Source organism: Microtus pennsylvanicus, chromosome 8 (assembly GCF_037038515.1).
Source record: "Microtus pennsylvanicus isolate mMicPen1 chromosome 8, mMicPen1.hap1, whole genome shotgun sequence".
Taxonomy (NCBI): domain Eukaryota; kingdom Metazoa; phylum Chordata; class Mammalia; order Rodentia; family Cricetidae; genus Microtus; species Microtus pennsylvanicus.
The window spans coordinates 31724671-31746975 of NC_134586.1; the positions used below are offsets into that span (position 1 = coordinate 31724671).

General features: G+C 47.4%; 1 protein-coding gene across 4 annotated transcripts in view; it reads right to left on the minus strand.

The window, feature by feature from the left end:
- Positions 1-16781, minus strand: part of Tsen2 (tRNA splicing endonuclease subunit 2) — a 41765-nt gene extending 24984 nt beyond the window's left edge. Inside the window, exons 1-4 of one of the 4 annotated variants that reach the window (XM_075983102.1) lie at positions 16705-16781; positions 12020-12228; positions 9524-9605; positions 5958-5994 (exon numbers count right to left, since the gene is read on the minus strand). In XM_075983102.1, coding sequence (XP_075839217.1) covers positions 5958-5994; positions 9524-9605; positions 12020-12208 — 308 coding nt within the window. In that variant the 5' untranslated portion in view covers positions 12209-12228; positions 16705-16781. Of the gene's footprint in view, positions 1-5957; positions 5995-9523; positions 9606-12019; positions 12229-16220 lie in introns of all 4 variants that reach the window. The other 3 variants (XM_075983104.1, XM_075983105.1, XM_075983103.1) reach the window with 3 other exon arrangements.
- Positions 16782-22305: the final 5524 nt, after the last annotated feature.

The window sequence follows — 22305 nt, forward strand, 5'->3', positions numbered from 1 at the left end:
AGCAAAGCAGACCTCAGCTGTAGCGGCTCTCTAGGAGAAGAGCAGGATCATCATATCCTGCGGGGACACCATCCCCCACCTCACCCCAGCTTCAGAGGTCCTGGCTTCCTGATAGTCAGGACATCTTTCCTCCAGGGCTGAGCTGTCCTATTGCAGCTCTGGAGGCCAGAGCTGTCCTTTTGCGGTTCTACCCCACTAGAGCTGATCTTTTGTGGTTCTACCCCTCCAGAGCTGTCCTATTGGGGCTAAGTATATCCTGGCTTCCCAGTAAGTCAGGATATCCCAATACCACTACTGTAACACATTCCCCTACAGTCGGCCCACCAAGAGGTAACTCTGATGCGTTTATCTCTTTTAGGCAAGGCCACGAGACTACAGACCCCAGAATGTCCTTTGTTTCTGCTGTGCCTTTACATGATTGTTACTGCAATATTCCTCTGGTATCTAGTGTGAGTGGATGTAGGGAGATCTCCACTGCCTGTAATATAGTGAGTTTATTTCTTGGAAACATCCCATTCTACTGAGCATTTTAATCTGTGGGTTGTCAAGATGACCCCTTCCTAAGCTGTACTGTTTAAACTGATAATAATAATGATAGCCCATACAGACTTTTGATGAATAAAAGTAAATACAAGGATATGTTTCACATCCAGGGCCTGTGAGTTTCACCTAAGGAGCTGCACAGACTAGCAATTGAGTCCCAGTAGCCCAGCTAGTTTAAATTCTTTTAACCTTAATGTTGGGCAATGTGTTCGGTTTCGCAGTGAATCACTGCTGAAAGAAAGCTTTGAAGATAACTAAGTTAGATTAATACGTTCTTGTCAGAAAGCTTTGCGGTGAAAAAACCCAAGAGGACAACCAAAAGCTTTAGAAAGGCCCGCAGTTAAATGTGGAACTGTTAAGGTCAGGGAATGAGAACTAAGCAGCCCAATTATCATTAGCTGACTAATTCCTTATACCCATTTCTGCCCTCAGTCTCCTGATAAAAAACTACTAATGGGTGGGTATGTACCCTAAAGATTTAAAGAGGAGCTGGTTGATTCTTTTTCATATATGAAAGTTTAGGTTTGTGAATCCTTTAAGATTATCTTTCAAGTTAAGTAATAAAGTAATTGGCCCTTTCTTTGTAACCACAAAATGCAAACTGCCAGTAAAAGACCTAACTGAGAAGAACACCTTGCTTGCCCACACAGTTAACTTATAACAAATTGCTTGGATATGAATGCATGCCGGTTCTTGGGACGTTTTTCACCTGTAATACATAATGTTTAATCATGTAGGAGATATGAAAACCATGTTTTAACCAGTATTATTTATTATAATAATTTATTTGAAAAATAGGATGTAACCACGTTGTCAGTCCTATATTGCCTGAAAAACTTTGTTGGGGTATATAAGCTACATACAACTGAGAAAGAACACGGAAAGAACAAGAACAAGAGAACAGAGAATAAAGAAGGAAGCCATCAAGAGAGCGTGTGTCTTTTCCCCCAAGCCCCTCAGATAGAAAAGTCTTAGCTTAGGCCGCTGACTCTGTGGGTTCCTTTCACAGCACTGTGCTGCTGGAGGCTGGCACCCGACACAGCAGAACATCCCTGTACATTGGGACGGAATCTTTGACTCATTTGTTTATTGTTATTCTGGGGATTGGACCTAGGGCCACAAGCAAGAGCAACTATCTACCACTGGGCATTATTTCCCTCCTTTTTTGAGACAGGATCTTTCTTTTTTTTTTTTTTTAATTTTTAGTAATTTATTTGATTCTGTATTTCAAAAAGTTTTCTTCTTTTTTTTTTCTTTTTTATTTTTTTTTTAAATTTATTCATTTATTAAAGATCTCTGTCTCTTCCCCGCCACCGCCTCCCATTTCCCTCCCCCTCCCCCAATTAAGTCTCCCCCTAAGCCCGAAAAGCAATCAGGGTTCCCTGTCCTGTGGGAAGTCCAAGGAACCCCCACCTCCATCCAGGTCTAGTAAGTTGAGCATCCAAACTGCCTAGGCTCCCACAAAGCCAGTGCGTGCAGTAGGATCAGAAATCCATTGCCATTGTTCTTGAGTTCTCAGTAGTCCTCATTGTCCGCTATGTTCAGAGAGTCCGGTTTTATCCCAGGCTTTTCCAGACCCAGGCCAGCTGGCCTTGGTGAGCTCCCAATAGAACATCCCCATGAGACAGGATCTTTCTGAGTTGCCCAGGCTGGACTTGAACTTGCCAATTCTTCTGCCTCGGTTTCTTGAGTAGCTGGGATTACAGGCCTGCACCACCAGGCTGGGCTGAATCTTATATTTAAAGACTGGAACATGGCAAGGCTACTCTAAAACCTGTAGGATTACAGTATAAAACATGGAGGATCTCACGTTTGGGATTTAGTCTGAACTCCATCATTTACTACTGTAGATTACTTAGCTTTTGTTTCCATTTCCTCCCCCACAAAACTGGGGATACTAGCCTACTGCCTCACAGAGATCTTGTTACATACAACCTTTTGTCATTAGGGGACATGGTGGTCCAGTGACCAATACACACACACAGCAGAAAAGCCGGAAAGATCTAGAAAGAAGTTTTCTTATGCTAGCAAGTGTAGATTCCTTGACTTAAAAATGAGACTTAGTCACAGTGGTGCAAGTGTGTTATACCAGCAAATAGAAGGCTGAGGCAGGGAGACTGCATGCTTTAGGCTAGCCTAGGCTACAAGGTAAGACCTCAGGTATGAAAAAACAAAATCAAAAGCATAGAAAAAAAAAGTAAAACCCTAAAACCAAAACACATAGAAAGAGCCACTTAACTGAGGTCCAGCCATCCCCTCCTTTGCACAGAGCCAGAGTAAGCAAACACACAGGGCTCTGCTCCACTCTGTGCAGCCGCCTGGGCAGGGCAGATGTGGCAGCAGACCCTTGCTCCACACAGACTCACGCATGCTGTGTGACCCTCCCTTTTCAGGCTCAGGAACTCACCTACAAACTCAGGGTGCCACCTCAGGGGGTTGTGACAGGGTGAACTGAGAGGAGGCTTGTGAAGTGTGCAACACTTCTTGGGTAGGAGTTACACATCTGCTTTCTTGCTGCAAGGGCTTCAGGGGTAGCATAAAACACAGCTCAGTTTGTCTCGGTGCACACTGTATTAAAACCTACATGTGGCCCTGGACCTGACTCTTCTGAGTCCGAGTTAGCCCATGGCACCTCTGCTTCTCCCCTCTTCTGCCACATGCCACAACCACCACACTCCCACCTTGTCACATCTCAGATGTCCTAATACTACAACATGAGTGGCCACAGGACTGTGCGGGAGAAATCCCAAGTAAGGCCAGAGATGAAAGAGACAGACAGCAGATAGCCTAGGTGTGTAGCATGTGGTCCCAGAGTGCTGTCCTCCTATTGGCTGAACTCTTTAAAAAGTCTCCTGGAGGAGGGTAAGAACAGAGAAGAGTTAGGTGTCAGGGAGCAGACAGGAAAAGGGCAGAGGGAGGGGGGACAGCTAGAACTTGAAGCAAACTCACTCAAGGTGGCAAGAACCCCACACCTCTCAGGCTCCAGGCCCTGATCATGCCTCTCCACTGGCCAGACACCCTCCTCTACCTGGTCGTCTATTATCTGGGCCACTCCAGAGCTGGCTCTGGAAGGCTCAATTCTGACCTCAAATCCCAGCACTCAGGAGGCAGAAGCAGGCAGATTTTTAGGAGTTTGAGGTCAGCCTGGTCTACAGAGCGAGCTCCAGGACAGACTCCAAAGTTATACAGAGAAACCCAGGAAAACCAAAAACAACAAAAACAGATGCCAAGATGTTACTTCAATTGATGGCCACTTCCCTGAGTGACAGTTTTCCAACCTCTGTGACCAAGTGAGGAACTTAACTTCCTATGGTTTAGTTCCTCACCTGCAGAACATGGATACCAAGAGGATTGAGGGGTTGGATCTTCATGGGCTGGGTGATGACTTAGGAGACCAGAGAGACGTCTATCACGTGCACAGCACCTTTTATAAATATGCGCCAGCATCACTGCCGTGAATAGCTGCTTTATTGTTCTCGTGTGTCAATGCCTCTCACTCTGGAGCTGAGCCCATTTAGTCACGAGAAAGCTAGTCCATTAGTCTATCTTTTCAATCTAGGATGAGGTCATCTGGACCGGTGTACTTAACAGAAGGAAGGACACACACACACACACACACACACACACACACACACACACACACACACACACACAGTTGGAAGCAGGGACTGGTCAAGAAGACTGAGGACTGCAGGATCATTGCAAGCTGAGATTAGCAGGAAAAGCCCTCCCATGCCCTCCAGAGGGAGGTAGCCCTGCCAAAACCTGCACTTTGGTCGTTTGGCTTCTAGAACTGAAGATCCAGTTCTGTTGTTTTGCATCACCGAGTCTGCAATCCTTTGGGCTGGCAGCTGAAGGTAACACACATGAGAAGAGGAAACATTGCTGGGCCCTCATGCTGCAGACACTGTAGTGCTGCTGAGTGGTGGTCTTTGGGAAGGGGGACTCACTTCCTCAGACAGGCTGACCTCATGTCATCTACACAGCAAGACTGATGAGGAGGGATCTTCAGTGGCTGTCTTGTTTGTGAATCCTAGCTTTGAGTGCAGTGACCTGTGTACTGTGGCCCTCTTGGGATGGGAGGTCTGCCAAATTCTAAGTCCCACTCCCAGCCTAACCCGGGAATATATACCTCCCTGACAGTCTGTTGCCAGCAGGGCACAGGGTTGTGAGAGTCTGCCATTGCGAGGCTCTACAGAAGGGCTGGGGTTTGAACTAGAGCATAAAAATAAGAGCTGGGAGGAATAGACCCCTATTTTGTTTTATGAGAAAGGGATGTGCTGGCTAGTTTTAATGTCAATTTGACACAGGCTAGAATCATCTGAGAGAGGAGAACCTCAATTAAGAAAATGCCTCCATAAGACAGGCTGTAGGCAAGTCTGTAGAACATTTTCTTAATTAGTGATTGATGGGAGAGGGCCCAGTCTATTGTGAGCGGTGCCATCCTTAGGCTGGTGGTCCTGGGTTCTATAAGAAAGCAGCCTGAGAAAGCCATGTGGAGCAAGTCAGTGAGCAGCACTCCTCCATGGCCTCTGCATCAGCTCCTGCCTCCAGGTTCCTGTCCTGTTTGAGTTCCTGTCCTGTTTGACTTCCTTCCATGATGAACAGTAATGTGGAAGTGTAAGCCAAATAAACCCTTTCCTTCCCAAGCTGCTTGGTCATGGTGTTTCATCACAGCAGTAGTAACCCTGACCAAAGCAAGGGGTTTACCCTGTAGTCCAGGCTGGACTAGAACTCATTATGTAGACCAAGCTGGCTTTGTACTCAGAGCAATCCTGTCTCAGTGCTGAGATTACAGGTATGAGCCACCATTTAGGCCCAGTCTTATCAAGGGACCAGTAAGTCCAGGGTACAGAGATACCAGGTATGGCCTTGATATCCTGGAACTGACTCCAAACCCAAGTAAGTGAGAGATGGGACAGAGAGAAGGGCTGTAGACCCAACATCTGGGCAGAGGGGACCATAGCGGGGAGAAATTAACAGGAGAGGTAACAAATGCATGGGCAGGGCAAGGATACGCTGGGATTAGATGGGTATCATACGGGTGCCTGAGGAGCCAGGGGAAGTGCTTCCAGAATGTCTAAGAGGGGCTGATGGGGAGTTCTGTGAAACCCTCTGGCCCTACAGTGTGTAGAGCAAGCAAGAAGGCAGGACCGTCTGCACACATGGGTGGGAGGCCTACTCAGAACCCAAGTCCCGGTGTCTCTGGACTTCATAACACATTCTCGACATGGCAGCAGTTGGTGTTCTGGGAGGCTGACCTGAACAAGCAACACATTTCAGATGGGATTTGAGCCACATTAAGCTCAGTCTCAGTATTCAAGTATTATCCTCTGTCAGGAGAAAACAAAGACACCAGGTTGTGTCACACAGACTAACCCAGCCCCACCAGAGCCAAGGTCGCCCTCACTTACTTCTCTGAGGTGATTATAGGCATGTCTGTCTGCACACCTGGAACAGAAAGACGTTCTATTAGTTCCAGACAGACTTCCTTAAAGGGAACAAAACCCACTTTAAAAAGACAGGTAATTTCGAGATCCCGTCATACCTTTGGATGGTGATGTGTATCGGCCACAGCCGGCTTGTTCTGACGGCCGCCCTCTCCTGCACCCACATCCTCCTGCTGGCTCAGATGGGCCCTCAGAACTTTAGCCCCAGCTCAGAAGTACAGATATGTGAGGGACCGTTCATCCGTCAGAACACTTGGGCCCTGTGTATGAGCTTAGCAGGAAGGGCTGCAGAGACCCTTGATGGTGGTGAAGTTTGGGGTATGGGGCTGGGGGCTCCAGCTCTGCTGCTGGGTGCCAAGTAGGACCAGCCCTTTCTTCTAAAGTGTGTTTCAAGCCATTCAGCAGCCTTGCTTTTACTCCTGGGTCCCCCTCATTCTGCCTTGAAAAAAGTTGTCTCCTTTCTCAAATTCAGCACTGTGGTGGTCTGAATGAGAAACCCATAGGCTCACAGATTTGTACTACCTGGTCACCAGGAAGTGGCGCTATTTGGAAGGATTAGGAGGTGTGACACAGAAAGTGTGTCACTGGCTTTGAGGTTTCAAAAAGCCCATTCCAAGCCCAGATTCTCTCTCTTCCTGCTGCCTGTGGATGTAGAACTCTTAGCTACCTCTCCATCACCATGTCTGCCTGCATGCTCCCTGCCATGATGACAACGGACCAAACCTCGGAACTGTAAGACAGCCGCATTTAAATGCTTTCCTTTATAGGAGTTGCTATGGTCATGGCATCTCTTCACAGCAATAGAACACCAAGTCTCATCTGCAGGTTAAGAAGGCTTGGCAGGAGGCTGTTCAGTTTAGGAAGGAGTCTGTTGAGGAGGAGGGATGGATTCTGGGGCAGTTTATGAAGCAGAGGCACTCTGACAGGAGAAAATGACCAAAGTCTCTTCCACAAGGCTTGGACAACAGGTGACTATTCCCTAAGAGAGGTACCATCAGGGTGGTTATATAACCAACTAGATATACCTAGCCGATTGTTTAAAAAACAATTGTTGGGTGGTGGTGGCACACAGCTTTAATCCTGGTACTTGAAAGGCAGAAGTAGGAGGATCTCTGTGAGTTCAAGGCCAGCCTGATCTACAAATTGAGTTTCAGGACACCCAGAGTTGTTACATAGGCAAACCCTGTTTCGAAAAGACAAACAAACAACCTTAACGCCCACTCCCTAAAAAAAACCCAAAACAAAAAAGGAAGTATTTATTTATTTATTTATTTATTTATTTATTTATTTATTTATCTTGAGGCAGAGTCACATTATGTAGCTTTGGTTGTCCTGGAACTTTCTATGTAGACCAGGCTGGCCTTGAATTCACAGAGTTCATCCTGTCTCTGCCTCCAGAGTACTGGGATTAAAGGTATACACTACTGTGACTGGCTTTAAGACTTTAAAATTTTTATTTATGTGCACTGTGTGTGTGTGTGTGTGTGTAGGCTTGGGGTGGGGGTGAGGGGGCAAGCACCTAGAAGAGGGAGTCTAATCTCATGGAGCTGGAGCTCAGACAGTTGGGACTGGGAACCAAACTTAGGTCCTGGGAAACAAAAGTGCTCTTAATGGCCAAGCCATCTTCCCAGCTCCTAATATTTCTACAAGGAAGAATTACTCTGAAATACTTAAGTTTCACACATATACAATGTATCGATGAGCTTTCCAAGGCAGAGCTGGGAGGCCTGGCCTCACTCCTGGGCTCCACCACACTGCTTTTGCTGTGTGACGTACAGAATACAGGACGTCCACACACTAGGCAAATCCTGTACCTCTGAGTGACAGGGTCTTGCTATGTAACACGGGAGCCTCAAAATCACAGCGATCCTCCCGTCTCAGTGCCTCCAGCGCTGAGATTTCTGTGTGTCTCACCATGCCTGGCTTATGTGTTCATTCCAGTATTTATTTATTTAGACAGGGTCCATTAGCAGGTAGCCTAGGCTGCCTTCAACTCACAATCCTCCTCGCAGTCTCCCAAATACTAGGATTACAGAACTGCACAGCCATGCTCGGTCCTGTCCTTCCTTTTCATCTGGCATACAAAACATAGAAGTTGTACTAACAATGCGTAACCATTGTACTGAAGTTAGCACTAAAGAAATCCTATTTATTTATTTATTTATTTATTTATTTTTCAAGACAGGGTCTCACTATGTATCCCTGGCTGTCCTGGAACTCACTATGGAGATCAGGTTGGCCTTGAACTCACAGAGATCCACTTGCCTCTGCCTCCCAAGTGCTGGGATTAAAGGTAAATACTACTATGCCTGGCAGTTCTTTTATGTCTTAACCTACTGGTATTATTTATGAGGATGCCTTGGAAAATGTATTAGAAGAAAAGAATTATAAGTTAAGGAGTTATGCACATTAATTAGTTTTGAGTTTTAAACTCCATTTATTCGTGTGTGGAGGTCTGTGCATGCCGTTTCATGTGTGGACAACCTGTAGTAATGACTCCTTCCACCATATGGGTTTGTGAGGTCTACTTTTGGAATTAACTAAAACTCAAGCAGCTGGGCACATGTTTGAGGAAATTTTCACTATTGGATTATTTGTGGTGGGAAGACCCACCCTAAATGTGGGCCACACCTTCTGGTGGCAGCCTACATTAAGAGGACATGAAAGAAGGAAGCTTGTGCTTTTCACCTGCTAGCCTCCATTGTCACCGGCAAGTTCCTCTCACCTGCTGCTGAGGCGTCCCTTCGATGGCATTGGAGCCCACTTCCTTAGGATTCCCACGTATACTAAAGCCTGGCTGAGACATAAGCATCATGGTCTGAACTATTGAATTCTTGGACTTTCTGTCAGGAGACAGACAGCCACTGTTGAATTAGTGGACTATAGCCTGTAAGCCACACTAATAAATCACACACACACACACACACACACACACACACACACACACACACACACACACTCATTCTATCAATTCTGTTGCTCTAGAGAACCCTGACTAACTCAGGTCATAAGGGTTGGTGGCAGGCATTTTTATCCACCAAGCTGCCTCACCACCAGCCTCATGTTCAACAATGCCAAGGCTATTGCAAATTCTACCTCTGCAAATAAAACCCCAGCCTCATTCTGACAGTAGCACAGGCAGGCAGAACTTCATACACACAGCATCCTGCCAGGCAAGGCATAACAAAAAAGCCAGAATAACACTTTCCCCTGTCTTCTGAGGTGCAAAGGAAATCAGGGCAGTGTGTGTGAGCAGGACTTGTGACTATTCCAAGGAATGTGAAACACATTTCCAAGAACCAGAAGGATCTTTCTGCCTGGTCTACTGGTACATGGGAGAGCCTGAGTTCAGGGCCAGCCTGGGCTAAGTACTGAGCCATTCTTAGTCAAACTGAAACAAAACCAAGAACTGTTTTGATGTAATTCTTGTAGGTGATCTTCCAGGCAGGAGCACTGTCAGTGTGCCTCTCTTCCAGAACTTACCATCTCACCAGGACATGTAAGCATCAAACAAAAGCTGCAGGCCTTACCTTTCCATCTGGCAGCCAGCTTAGGATTGGAGATCGTGAAGTTTGGACGGCTTCTTGAAAGAATGCCTTTTCCAAAGTAACCCTTCCAAGAAGAAAATATGGTCAATGCTCAGTTGTTAGGACTATTCAACAACCCCACGTTTCCTTGATTCTCTAATGCTCATACAGTCCCACCTCTGAGGTGTGTGGTGTATGTAGGTGTTCATGTATATGTGTGCACACATGGGAGAGCAGGTGCATGCATGCACACGTCTGCATGCCAGCAATATTGAGTGTTTCCCGTGGGTACCGGGGTCTGAACTTAGGACCTCATGTACTTTACTCACAGATCATCTCCAAGCCCCACAGATTTCAGTACCAGCTCGCCCATCTGATGAGGAACCATTTTGGCTTGTGTCTGGCATCCGAAGGCACCAGAGCCAGCTTCTTCTCACATGTGGCCAGGAGTGCACTGGGTGAGGGGGCAGGAGGTATTTCTTGGATTACATCCTACTCTGGACTGAAAGTATCCTTCCCTTTCCTGCTGATTCCCCCAAAATACACACTTCTCCTGCTTTTGACTATGAACAAGCAGAAAAAAAAATTATAATAGATGATTAAAAAGTACCCGGCCTATGATAAGCCTCATTCCACCTTGCACACTGTGAACAAAGGTCTCAGCAGTGAGCTGAAGGCAGACAGGGACCAGCGAGGCCTTAATGCACCAGAGCCCAGTGACCTTACTGCAAACTCTAGAGAAGGTAGAAGAGAGGCAGGGTGCCCACCAGTTGTCCTGACTTGGGGTGGGAGCAGGGCTCGGCGTCACAGGCATGAGTGACTGCAGTGGGGCTGGCAGGTACAGCTCAGGGGAGGAATACAAGACCCTCAGGCCAATCCCAGCACCAAAGCAAACACACAAATACTAAGACTGGACTGTGGCGATAGGGAGCCACTCCATAGGTTCATGATATCACTGAATGAAAGGTATGCTCATGAGGGTGAACTCTTGGCTATCAGCTACGCCTCATCTGGGCAGCTTAAAAAGTTACTTTTGCTACTTACTTTAATCCCTGCACTAGGGAGACAGAGGCAGGCAGATCTCTATGAGTTTAGGGCCAGCCTGGCCTATAGAGCAAGTTCCTATGGCCAGAACTACACAGAGAAACCATGTTTCAAAAAATAAAAACAAAGACAAAACAAAACACAAAAACAAACAAAAAATCCATTCCTTTAAATGTCATGTGTATGGGTGTTTTGCCCGGATGTATGTATATACTATGTGCGCCTGGTGTCTTCAGAGGCCAGGAGAGGGCACTGGATCATCTGGATGGAATTACAAATGGTTGCTGGAGGCTAGACTGGTGCTGTGGATTGGATCTAGGGCCTCTGGAAGAAGAATCTTCACTGCTGAGCCATCTTTCCATAAGGCTGCATTTTAAAATGCCCCAGTGATAAAAAAGATATGGGGAGTGTACTGGGAGAAGGTCAGGGGAAGCCAGCTACCATTTTAAGTCCATAACTGCCAGTAATGTGGGAGTCCCCTCTGTGTGCTATGATTACCATTAATTGGTGTAGGAGGTCCTTCTGTATTTGTATTCTTTCATTGGTTGAATAAAGAAACTGCCTTGGCCTTTTGATAGGGCAGACTTAGATAGGCGGAGTAGACAGAACAGAATTCTGGGAGGAAGAAGGCAGTGTGGCAGATGCCACGATTCTCCTGCCTGAGAGGGATGCTGGTTAGACTCATGCCAGTAAGCCACAGTCAAGTGGTGATACACATTAATAGAAATGGGTTAATCAAGATGTGAGAGTTAGCCAATAAGAGGCTAGAGCTAATGGGCCAGGCAGTGTTTAGATGAATACAGTTTTTGCGTGATTATTTCGGGAGTATGCTAGCCGGGTGGGATGAACAAAGGGCCCTGTGCTCCATACTACAATTAACGAATAAAGAAACTGCCTTAGCCTGTTGATAGGGCAGAACTTAGGTAGATGGGGAGGACTGGACTGAATGCTGGGAGAAAGAAGGGCGGAGTCAGGGGATGCCTTGGATTTGCCGCCAGAGATAGACTTGCTGAAACTTTGCTGGTAGGCCACAACCTCGTGGTGAAGCACAGATTAATGGAGATGGGTTAAACTAAGATGTAAGAGTTAGCCAATAAGAAGTTAGAGTAATGGGCCAAGCAGTGATTTAATTAATTACAGTTTCTGTGTGATTATTTCGGGTGTAAGCTGTCTGGGTGGCCGGGAAGAACAAGTGGCCCTCCCTCCAACCAGAACTAGAGGCTGTCCTCATCCAACAAGTACCCAGGACGGAAAGAGAGCAGACACTTTTGGGAACTTCCCACAGGCCTTAATCCACTGGGAGGATCTCCAGTTTTACCCATTACATTTCTGTAAATTACTTGTTTGTCTTTAATATACATGGCTTCATCCTACCGTGGTGTTGGGATGAGGGTTTGTGGCGAGGCGTCTAGTTCTCAGCCCCACAGCTGAGGTCCCCAGGGTCCCCAGGCTCACCTTCCCGTACAGCTGCTGCATGTCCTCCACGCCCCTCACCACCACCATGTTGCTGATCATTTCAGCTCGGAATATTCGGAATTCCTTCCTGGAACCTTGGTCCTCACCAAAGGGGATGGGCAGTGGTGACTCGTAACTCTCATATACTCTTCTTTTCCTCTTTGGGGCACGGAAGACTGCCTCTGCCATTCTTCAAGGGTAACAGGCCTCTAGAGGAGAGAGAACCAGTCAGTAATCACGGACCAACAGGGCTAGCACACCCAGAACCCGGTTCATGTGGTCTCTGGGGGAAGGCAGAGTAAAACAATGAACTAGAAGACTCCATGTGACTAGGTCATGACAGCATAGATCGGTCACCAGGGGTATCTCAGAGCCTGAGACCTCCAAGAAGCTAGTTCCAACACCTTAACCGAAGCTGGCAGCACCAAGGCCTACCTCACACCCCAAGGATTCCTGTCTTTAAGGACAACATATTTTCCTTTCCTTGATCAAGAGGCATTCAGAGACCCCCAGGGACTGCTAATCAGATGTATGGGTGTGAGTGTGTGTATGAAGATAAAGCCAAGCAAGAATGTATCCTCAGTGGAGTGAGTCTGGTTAGCTCTCCATCTTCCAAAGACCAACCTTAAGGTACATCGTAAGACCTGGGGTGGTCAGTTCTCAGTGTTTTCTGTTTTTTTTTTTTTTTTTGTTTGTTTGATTGTTTGCTTAATTGAGACAAGATCTTGTGTAATACAGGCTGATGAACCCACTATGTAGGTGAGGATGACCATGAACTCCTGGACCCCCTGCTTCTACTTCCCAAGTGCTGAGATTTGAGATCTGAGTGATTTAAGGGCCAATTATGTTCCACCAAATGCCAGTGGGTGTGTGCAGCAACTCTGAAGCCAGGCTGGCTGTGCTGTGATCTACTTAGTGCTAGCTTCTGCACTGCACACACCAAAATCAGGAAGCTGCTGCCCCTTAGACGTGAAACCTTGGGCAAAAGTTCCCCCAGCCTCTCGGGGCTTTAGCTCTTCTGTAAAGGGAGAGAAAACCGGCATCAGAGTCAGGGCTCACAGAGTGTGCTGTGGTATATTTGTTTAACCATGTAAAGATGTGTTACTATTTTACCTTGCCTGTCTAAGGCACCTGATTGTTCTAATAAAAATATGAATGGCCAATAGCAAATAAGGAGATATAGGTGGAACTTCTGGGCAGCGAGAGTAAGTAGGAGGAGGAATTTAGGCTTAAGGAGAAAGAATAGGAGATGATAGGGATATAGATGCCAGGGGCCAGCCAGCCAGATACAGAGGAAGCAGGGAAGTAGGATAAAAAGCCCTGATATAAAATGTAGAGGGATAGAAACAAGTTAAATTAAGTTAAAAGAGCTAGAGGGACGAGTCTAAGCTAAGGCTGAGCTTTCATAATTAGTAAGTCCCTCCGGGTGTTGGTGGTGCACGCCTTTAATCCCAGCACTCGGGAGGCAGAGGCAGGCAGATCTCTATGAGTTCGAGGCCAGCCTGGTCTACAAGAGCTAGTTCCAGGACAGCCTCCAAAGCTAAAAAGAAACTCTGTCTTGAAAAACAAACAAACAAACAACAACAATAATAATTAATAAGTCTCTGTGTCTTTATTTGGGATCTGGTTGGCAGCCCAAAGAAAATGCCAACTACAAGAGTGCTTGGCACAGTGTCACTACCCATACACTGGGTATAATGGTTATGAAGTGAGTGCCAGCAATGTCACGTCATGGCCAATGGAACACTTGCGTCAGTGAGGCCTCTAAAGGGTGTGTTGGCTAAGCACGGGGCTGTGGGGGCCAGAGCCCAGGTCCTCTCTGTGGGTCCTGCTCAGACATACGATGTATCTGTTTACTATGGACTAGGTCTGCGTGAGATGCCACACAGCCACCAACCAGGCCCAGAGCCAGGAAGCTGAAGGCAACACCTCTCTATTCTGGGTCTCACACTGACCCAAGGAGACGAAACAAGTGTGGAACACACACGAAAGCAAGTTGGGTGTAACACAGGGCTGCTGCCAGGTAATAGCTAACTGCAGGAAGCATTATTGAACGACAGTCCACGCAAATGTGTATAGTCCAGTTGACAGAGATGCTGTCACCAGGCGGGCGGGGGATTCGAACCTGCAGCTGTTTAGGGTCAGGTCTGCACAATGAGTTAAACCAGGAAGTTATGTGGAGCTTAAAGGTCACATACAAAACCCCTCACAAAGGACAAAATACGATGATGTGGGTGCTCCTGACCTCAAACTAGCATCCATTAGCAAGGGAGAGTTGAGCCTGAGGAGGGGTGGCTTCAACATTTCATGACCATTATAAAGAAACGATGAGGCAGGAGCACTGGCTGCTCTTAGAGGACTCCATTCTCAGCACCCACATGGCAGCTCACGGCCATCTTTAACTCCAGTCCCAAGGACCTAACGCCCTCTTCTGGTCTCTGTGGGCACTGCACGCCTGTGGTGCAGAGATAAGACATAAAGGCAGAAAGACACTGCAAAATAACAATAATAATAAGAGAAATGACAAGCCTCGGCCAAGATGGGATGAGAGCTGCAGGGAACGTCTCATGAAGCCAGAAACCTCAATAAGAAGAGGGAAACAGACCTAGGAAGTTAGACCAACTAACAAGTGAGCAACAAAGATACCCATGGGTCCAGGTATCTTACACCCACCTGCAACTCCAGTTCCAGGGAATCAGACCCACCCTTCCGGCCTCCTCAGGAAGACAAACACTCAAGTGTTGCATGTCATAGAGCACATGCATACATGCCAGCATATACGGGTGTGTGTATATATGTCTATGAAAGCAATCACCAGGATGTATCTTCTTAGAACTGACACAGCAAAATAAGTTCTTAGGCTTCTCAATGAACATACCCGAGCATTTCTGTGCACGACATGTATAATGCTGACAGCATGTATGACCAGGGCTGCTGCATGGGAAGGGGGCTGAAGGGCTCACCCGAGAGCACCGTAACTAGATGACTGTCAGTCTGACAGACTCTACTGAAGAGGCAGGCCTCTGAGCAAGTCCAGGTTAGACGAGCTGAGATGGGAAGGCCAACCCTGGATGTGGGAGGCACCACCCCACGGACTGGGGTTTCAGAGCACAGAAAAAGGTGAAAGCAAACCCAGAAGCCACACTCTGCTTCTTGACAGAGGTTATGTTGCAAGCGGCTGGTCTGTTCTTGCATGTGGTGCACAGCACACACACGTGAGCAAAATACACAGATAAAATAAAAATAGCTTAAAAAGAGAGAAACTCTTCCTGTTGCCACGCCGGCAGAACACCCTGACGTGAAGGCACAAGGGAAGCCATCGTCAGCAGGTCCAGGGTTCCAGACACTGACTGGGCCACACACACACAAATGGCACTGGAGAACTGTCCTTATTCTGTAAAGGAGCCGAGCTCAGCCATTTGCTCAGTGCTGTTACTAGGGAACGCAGAGGTAAGACCTGATGTGGTGGTCCATGCCTGTAATGCTAGTGTTCAGACTAAGACAGGAGGACTGTTCTGAGTCCAGGCCAGCCTGGGCTATAGAGTGACACCTTGTCTCAAAAGAACAGCAGTAAGTAGGTGCCTAAGCAGAGAGGAAGGCGGGGTGTGGAAGTTCATTGCTTATGTGTCCGGGGCACATTTAATGTCTTGGGAGGACCACCAGGTCAGTCTTGTGGAGGACTGAAAGGGTGTAATTTGCTTTTTTCTAGTGCTGGAGTGTGAACCCAGGGCCTGGCTCGTTCAAAGAAAACTCTCTATGGAAGGAGCCACAGTCCCAGCCTTGGCATTATTCTTATTCCCCCTGTACAGGTGAGCAAAGCGACTCAGGGCTGAGTGTACCTGTTACTTCTTCACTTCCCAAACCTGGGCATGGCTGGTGCCAAAGCACCACAGAGCATATTTCTGTCCACCAAAAGCTAGGCCTGTCCTTTATCCTTCCCCTCCCTGATCTGCTAGCCTAACTTACATTTAAAAGTTTCGGTGTTGCCATGTAGTTTTGGCTAGCTTTAAACTCATTATGATCTCTCTGCCTCAGCCTTCCATGTGCAGGGGCCAAAACCATTAACCATCACACCCACTGGTCAGCCTGACCCCTTTTAGATGCTCCAAAATGTCAATCCAAGCACAAGCAATAAAGACGCATTTAGTTTTCCAACATTCTTGGAGCAGGTGCCAAACAAGCCTCCCTATGACAAACTCACCCGTGATCTCTTATCAGTTATTTCTTTTCATTTTTGAGACGAGGCCACACGTAGCCCTGACTGACTTCACACTTGACACGTGGCTGAGGATGGCCTTAAAAACAGCTGATCCTCTTGCCTCCACCTCTCAAACGTTGGGATTACAGGTGGGCCAGCACGCTCGATCTGATCCGGTGCTGGGCACAGAAACACGCTGCCAACTCAGCCCCATCCTCGGCCCTCGTGGGCGCCTCATCATTTGAAAACCCATTTGCGTCTGTGCTCCTCACTGCATACACAGCTCCTGCGCTGAGGGCCAAGGCAAGACCAGCTTGGGTCTGGGGCAGCCGGCACCTGTCAGCCAAGCAGAGTGCTCAGCTGCCCGCAGGACGCTGTGCCCATGGGCGCCTGAGTGGCAGTCAGCCCCCACCCCACTCGCGCCCGAGGACGTTTACACTCTCGGCACAGGGACACATGGGACGGCCCGGCCTCCAGTCAGCCTTACCTTCCGCGACCACGCGCGCCCACCGTTACCCGGGCAACCTGGGGGGCGGTGCTACAGCCGTCAAGCAGTGAGGCCGCAAAAGAAAGAAAAAAAAAAGCCGTTTGCGCAGCCGCAGAGCCGACCCGCCGCGTCCTAGAGCAGCGCGCCTGCGCACAGTATAGGAGCTGGTTCGTTCCGTCCCACCCCCCACCTCGCTGAACCTAACGGAGGAGGGTTATGGGGGTCGTTTATCCCGCTTTGATCTTCACAGTAATCCCCCCCCAAGACCGCTCTTTTTTTCTCACTTGAGGCTACATAAATCTCACGGTATAGCTTTGGTTTGCCTGCAACTCACAGTGTAGCCCAGGCTGTTCTTGAACTCACGGAGTTGCATCAGTGTTTCCCCAGTGCTGGAATTAAAGATGCTCGCCGCCTTACTGGTCTAACACAAGATCAGTTTTTACAGATGAGATGTGAAGTGACCTGCCCCCCAAATACTGCCCTTGACCTCCTCAAGATGATGTGAGATTGCGCGTAACAATAATGACCTACCAGGAAGATGTGCCCACTGGTGCAATAAGGGCATGAGGGTTTTGGCGGCAACTGACAGGAAAGAATTCATGCCTAGTACTGGAAACCTGATCAAAAGCCTGTGTCCCAGGAGGTCACAGGGCCTAAGGGGAAACCTACGATGGCTGTCTTGTTATGGGGATGTCAAACTACGACATATTTTGGTTATAGCCACAGATTAGTGCTGCCCTCACCCATGGTCAGAGAAGCGCTGTTCTCCAGTGGGCAGTGGCTAGTGGTCAAAATGCTGAGAACAAGTGGCTATCGAGTGCTCAGCCTTAAGTGGGATATGTATATTAACTCCTGCCTGCCGAAGGCTGAAGGAACATTGGGAAAAGGGGGGTGGGGTGGGAAGAAGGTGAGAGCAGACGATGGGAAGAGGGCTGTGAAATGCTGTCTTCTGGACCTGACAGAGCCCATGGCATTCGTGATTACTAACACACGACTTGGACATGATCAGGCCCACAGGATCAGTTAGCATTCTAGCAGGTGGTACTAATTGGATCAGATGATTACCAAAAAAGATAACGAGCAGGGGGTACGCAGGGATGTGTGGGAGTGGGGGGAGTTGGGGGTGACTTTACTCAAGGTATACTGTATACACGTATGAAATTGTCAAAGAATACACAAAAGATATTTTAAAAAGCAAGAACAAAGAGTAAAAGCAGTAAAAAGATAATCTCTGCCAGGTGTGTGGTGCATGCTTATTATTATTATTGATTTTTATTGAGCTCTACATTTTTCTCTGCTCTCCTCCTTGCCTCTCCCCTCCCCTTCAACCCTCTCCCAGGGTCCCTGTGCTTCCAATTTATTCAGGAGATCTTGTCTTTTTCTACTACCCATGTAGATTAAATCTATGTACAACTCTCTTAGTGTCCTCATTGTTGTCTGGGTTCTCTGGGATTGTGATTTATGGGCTGATTTTCTTTACTTTATGTTTAAAAACCACTTATGAGTGAGTACATATGATTATTGTCTTTCTGGGTCTGGGTTATGTCACTCAATATGATGTTTTCTAGCTCCATCCATATTGCCTGTAAAATTCAAGAGGTCGTTATTTTTTCTGTTGTGTAGTACTCCACTGTGTAAATGTACCACATTTTCCTTATCCATTCTTCGGTCGAGGGGCATTTAGGTTGTTTCCAGGTTCTGGCTATGACAAACAAAGCTGCTATGAACATAGCTGAGTGCATGTCCGTGTGACACGATTGAGTATCCTTTGGATGTATGCCCAAAAGTGGTATTACTGGATCTTGAGAAAGCTTATTTCCTAATTTTCTGAGAAATCGCCACACTGACATCCAAAGGGGTTGTACCAGCTTACATTCCCACCATCAATGCAGAAGTGTTCCCTTTCCCCCACAACCTCTCCAGCATAAGTTGTCATCAATGTTTTTGACCTTGGTGCACGCCTTTACTCCTTGGTAAGGAGTAGTAGCCAAATCTCTATAAATTCAAGGCCAGCCTGGTCTACTTAGCAAGTTCAAGGTCAGCCAAGACTATAGTGAGGTCACATCTTTAATTTTCTTCTCCTCGGGCTGGGTTGTGACTTAGGGTAGAGCATTTGTCCAGCATTCAGAGGCCTTGGGGTCCATTAAAAATAGACCAAAACAAAGTAAAACTTATTTCTCAAACTTCCAACCTTTTATAGCTTGTTTCATCCATACTCTTCACATCCCAGCTTTGATTTCCTTGGTGAAGTATTTGAAAATAACCCCTAGCCAGGCATGGTGGAGTATTCTTATGGCCACAGTTACTGGGAAAGCAGAGAGGCTAGCATCCCTTGAGGCTGTGAGTTCAAGGCCAGGCAAAGAGCAAGGCGAAGCAGGTAGTTGTGGCGCTAGCCTTTGATCACAACATTCCTTTGGGAGGCAGAGGCAGGCAGATTTCTGAGTTTAAGGTTAGCCTGGTTTAGAGAGTGAGTTTCAGGACAGCCAGGGCTACACTGAGAAACCCTGTCTTGAAAAGCCAAACCAACCAACCAAACAACCAAAAACCCAACAAAGAGGGGCTGAAGAGGTGGTTGACGTTTAAGAGCATCGGCTGCTCTTTCAGAGAATGTGGGTTCAATTTGCAGAACTTACATGGTGGCTCACAGCCATCTGTAACTTCAGTTTCAGGGGGTCTGATGCCCTTTTCTGGCCCAGTCACGCACATTGTACACAGACATACATGTAGGCAAAACACTCATATGCATAAAAGAAGTAAATCTAAAATAAAAAAAAGAAATCAAGAACCCCAAACATCACGTAAAGCCTCACCCATGATATTCCAGTATGTGTCTGTTAATGTATTATACACATGTAACACAGCACACACACACTCATATCGACTGTGTAGTAGTTGATTCTATTTTTGGTAGTCATGTGTATTCTATAAAGTTGGCAAATATTGACCTGTTCTTCCCAGGAGAACACAGGGCTGGCTTCTGGCAGCCTGTAATCACAGCTTTTTCATCCTGTGGTCAATATCACCCTGTTTCGTACTGGTGGTTCTATTTAAAGCCACCCTCTGTATTATCTGCTGTTGATTCAATAACACCGAACTTGTGGCCAACAGTGAAGTAACTGATGCACGCCAGGGGCTTATCTGAGCCGTGTTTCCTTCAGTAAATCGCATTTCCTGGCTGAGCAACACTGCGGCCCTTCAGCACTCCGCTGGAGGCCTTTGAAACCCTCGAATCACAAGTGAAAAACACAGGAGTGTACGAAGAAATCGTGTGCACATGACTGACTCTGAGTCTGGGTGTGTGTGAATCTGTGAGGGACTGCAAAGGTGAGGCCTTCATTTTGAGGACACACACACACACACACACACACACACACACACAGATAGATTTCAAAATCGAGCAGTGCGGAAACAAACAGAAAATCGTCTAGGTGTCGCATAAGGGGACACACGAATGAAGCGAAAGCAGCTTGCCAGGGTGTTTCTTTTTGGCACAAACGGTGTGCCAAGACCCACACCAGGCTAGCAAGCATGTGGGGGCAGGAGCTTCGCAGCAGGTGATGGCTCTGCCTTTTCCCCATTGGCTGGAGTCTGAGCTCACAGACTTTTGCTATTGGTTAGTTTTGAAAGACACCATGGCAAAGACAAGGAAGGAAAGTATCGTGGGTGGGGTGGGGGAGTGCTTTGCATAAACAAAGGTTTTGCCAGGTAGGGAAGATCTGTGGAATCTTAGTCCTTGGTAGGCAAACTATTCTCTTTTAAGTTGTATTTATTTATTTATGATGTATGCAGTGTTCTGCCTCATTGCCTGCATGCCAGAAGAGGGCACCAGATCCTATTACAGATGATTTTCGAGCCACCAGGTGGTTGCTGGGAATTGGAAGACCAGTCAATGCTCTTAACCTCTGAGCCCTCATCTTACTCACAATTAACCCTAAACTAATTATAGGACTTACATTATGTTAATATAGTTAAAAAAAAATACCAGACTGTGAATCTGAAGATAGAATATAAATCTCCTTATTTACCAAGAAAGCATGTAAGAGCTGCTAACTCTCCAGTCCCTGGCAAACTATTTTTTATAGACTAAAACAAACACTTCTAACAGTAGAAAAGCCAGTGTTTACTATATTATAAACATAAACACAGATGGAAATGGACACCAAGTCTTTTTTTTTATTGATAAAAGGAGAATAAAAAAAAAATTTCCACCTCCTCCGAGCCTCCCATTTCCCTCCCCCTCCTCCCACTCTTCTCCCCCTCCTCCGACCCTTCTCCCCCTCCCCCCACTCCTCTCCCCCTCCCTCTCCAGTCCAAAGAGCAGTCAGGGTTCCCTGCCCTGTGGTAAGTCCTAGGTCCTCCCCCCTCCGTCCATATATAGGAAGGTGAACATCCAAACTGGCTAGGCTCCCACCAAGCCAGCACATTAAGTAGGATCAAAACCCCGTGCCATTGTCCTTGGCGTCTCATCAGCCCTCATTGTTCGCCATGTTCAGAGAGTCCAGTTTTATCCCATGCTCTTTCGGTAACAGTCCAGCTGGCCTTGACACCAAGTCTTTTAAAAAATATTTATATTTATTTATTCTGACAAGGTTTCTCTGTGTAGCCTTTGCTGTCCTGGAACTTGATCTTTAGACCAGGCCGGCCTCGAACTCAGAGATCCACCTGCTTCTGCCTCTAAGTCTTAATGTGAGCCATGAATGGAATCATCGTGTAATTTTTGAAATATACTGAAAAAAAGAAAGAAAAAAGAAAGTTGTTACCCCCTCCTTTTGTCAGGGGAAGGGGTCTGATGTTGCTGGCTTCAAACTCTGCACATAGAGGATAACCTTGAACTTCTGATGTTGCCTCCACCTCTTAAATACTGGGATTACACGCACCCAATATGGCGCCTAGATTCAGCCATTTTCTAACCTCAAGTTCAAGATCAACTGGGTGTCCCGTTATCTAGCCATCCTTGTCACCTCTCCTGGGACCATTATGTGGTTGTCATAGCAGGCCTGCAAACTGGGTGCCAGCACCTCTGTCTCTGTTGCAGGTGGCTGGGAGCAGAGCAAGTTAGGTGGGCGCCCAACCTCAATGGTCACGTGGATCACTAGGGCTTGGCTCTGGCATCCAACACACAGCATTCAGTGTTGAAAGAGACGGTGTAAGAGTTGGTGGAAGGGAAGTAGGGGACCTTGATGCGGTGATAGATCAGGGAGGCTTCCTGGAAGAGGTGGCCTAGAAGCTGGACTGATGGCAGTTTGGGCACCGGGCTGGCCCTAGTGAGACGCTGGACCCAGCTTGGAGGTTCAGGGAGGAGCTGGACCTGGCCAGGGCAGGAGGTCGGAGCCGAGATAAAGCCGGATAGTTAAGGCGGGGCCGATTGTGGAGGCGCTTGAATTCCAGGCTTGGCTTTCGGACTTTACCCTGCAGACAATGGGGAGCCGGCTGCATTTCTGAGCAGGGCTGGGCAACCCCTGTCGCCCCATTGCTTTTCTGGGAGGCAGGGCCCTGCAGTGTTGTGTTGCGACCACCAGATGGCAGCATTTCAGCAAATTTCAACCATTCCAGGTAGAGGCCTCCCTTGTGGCTGAGCACCATCCACAACCCAATCAGCCA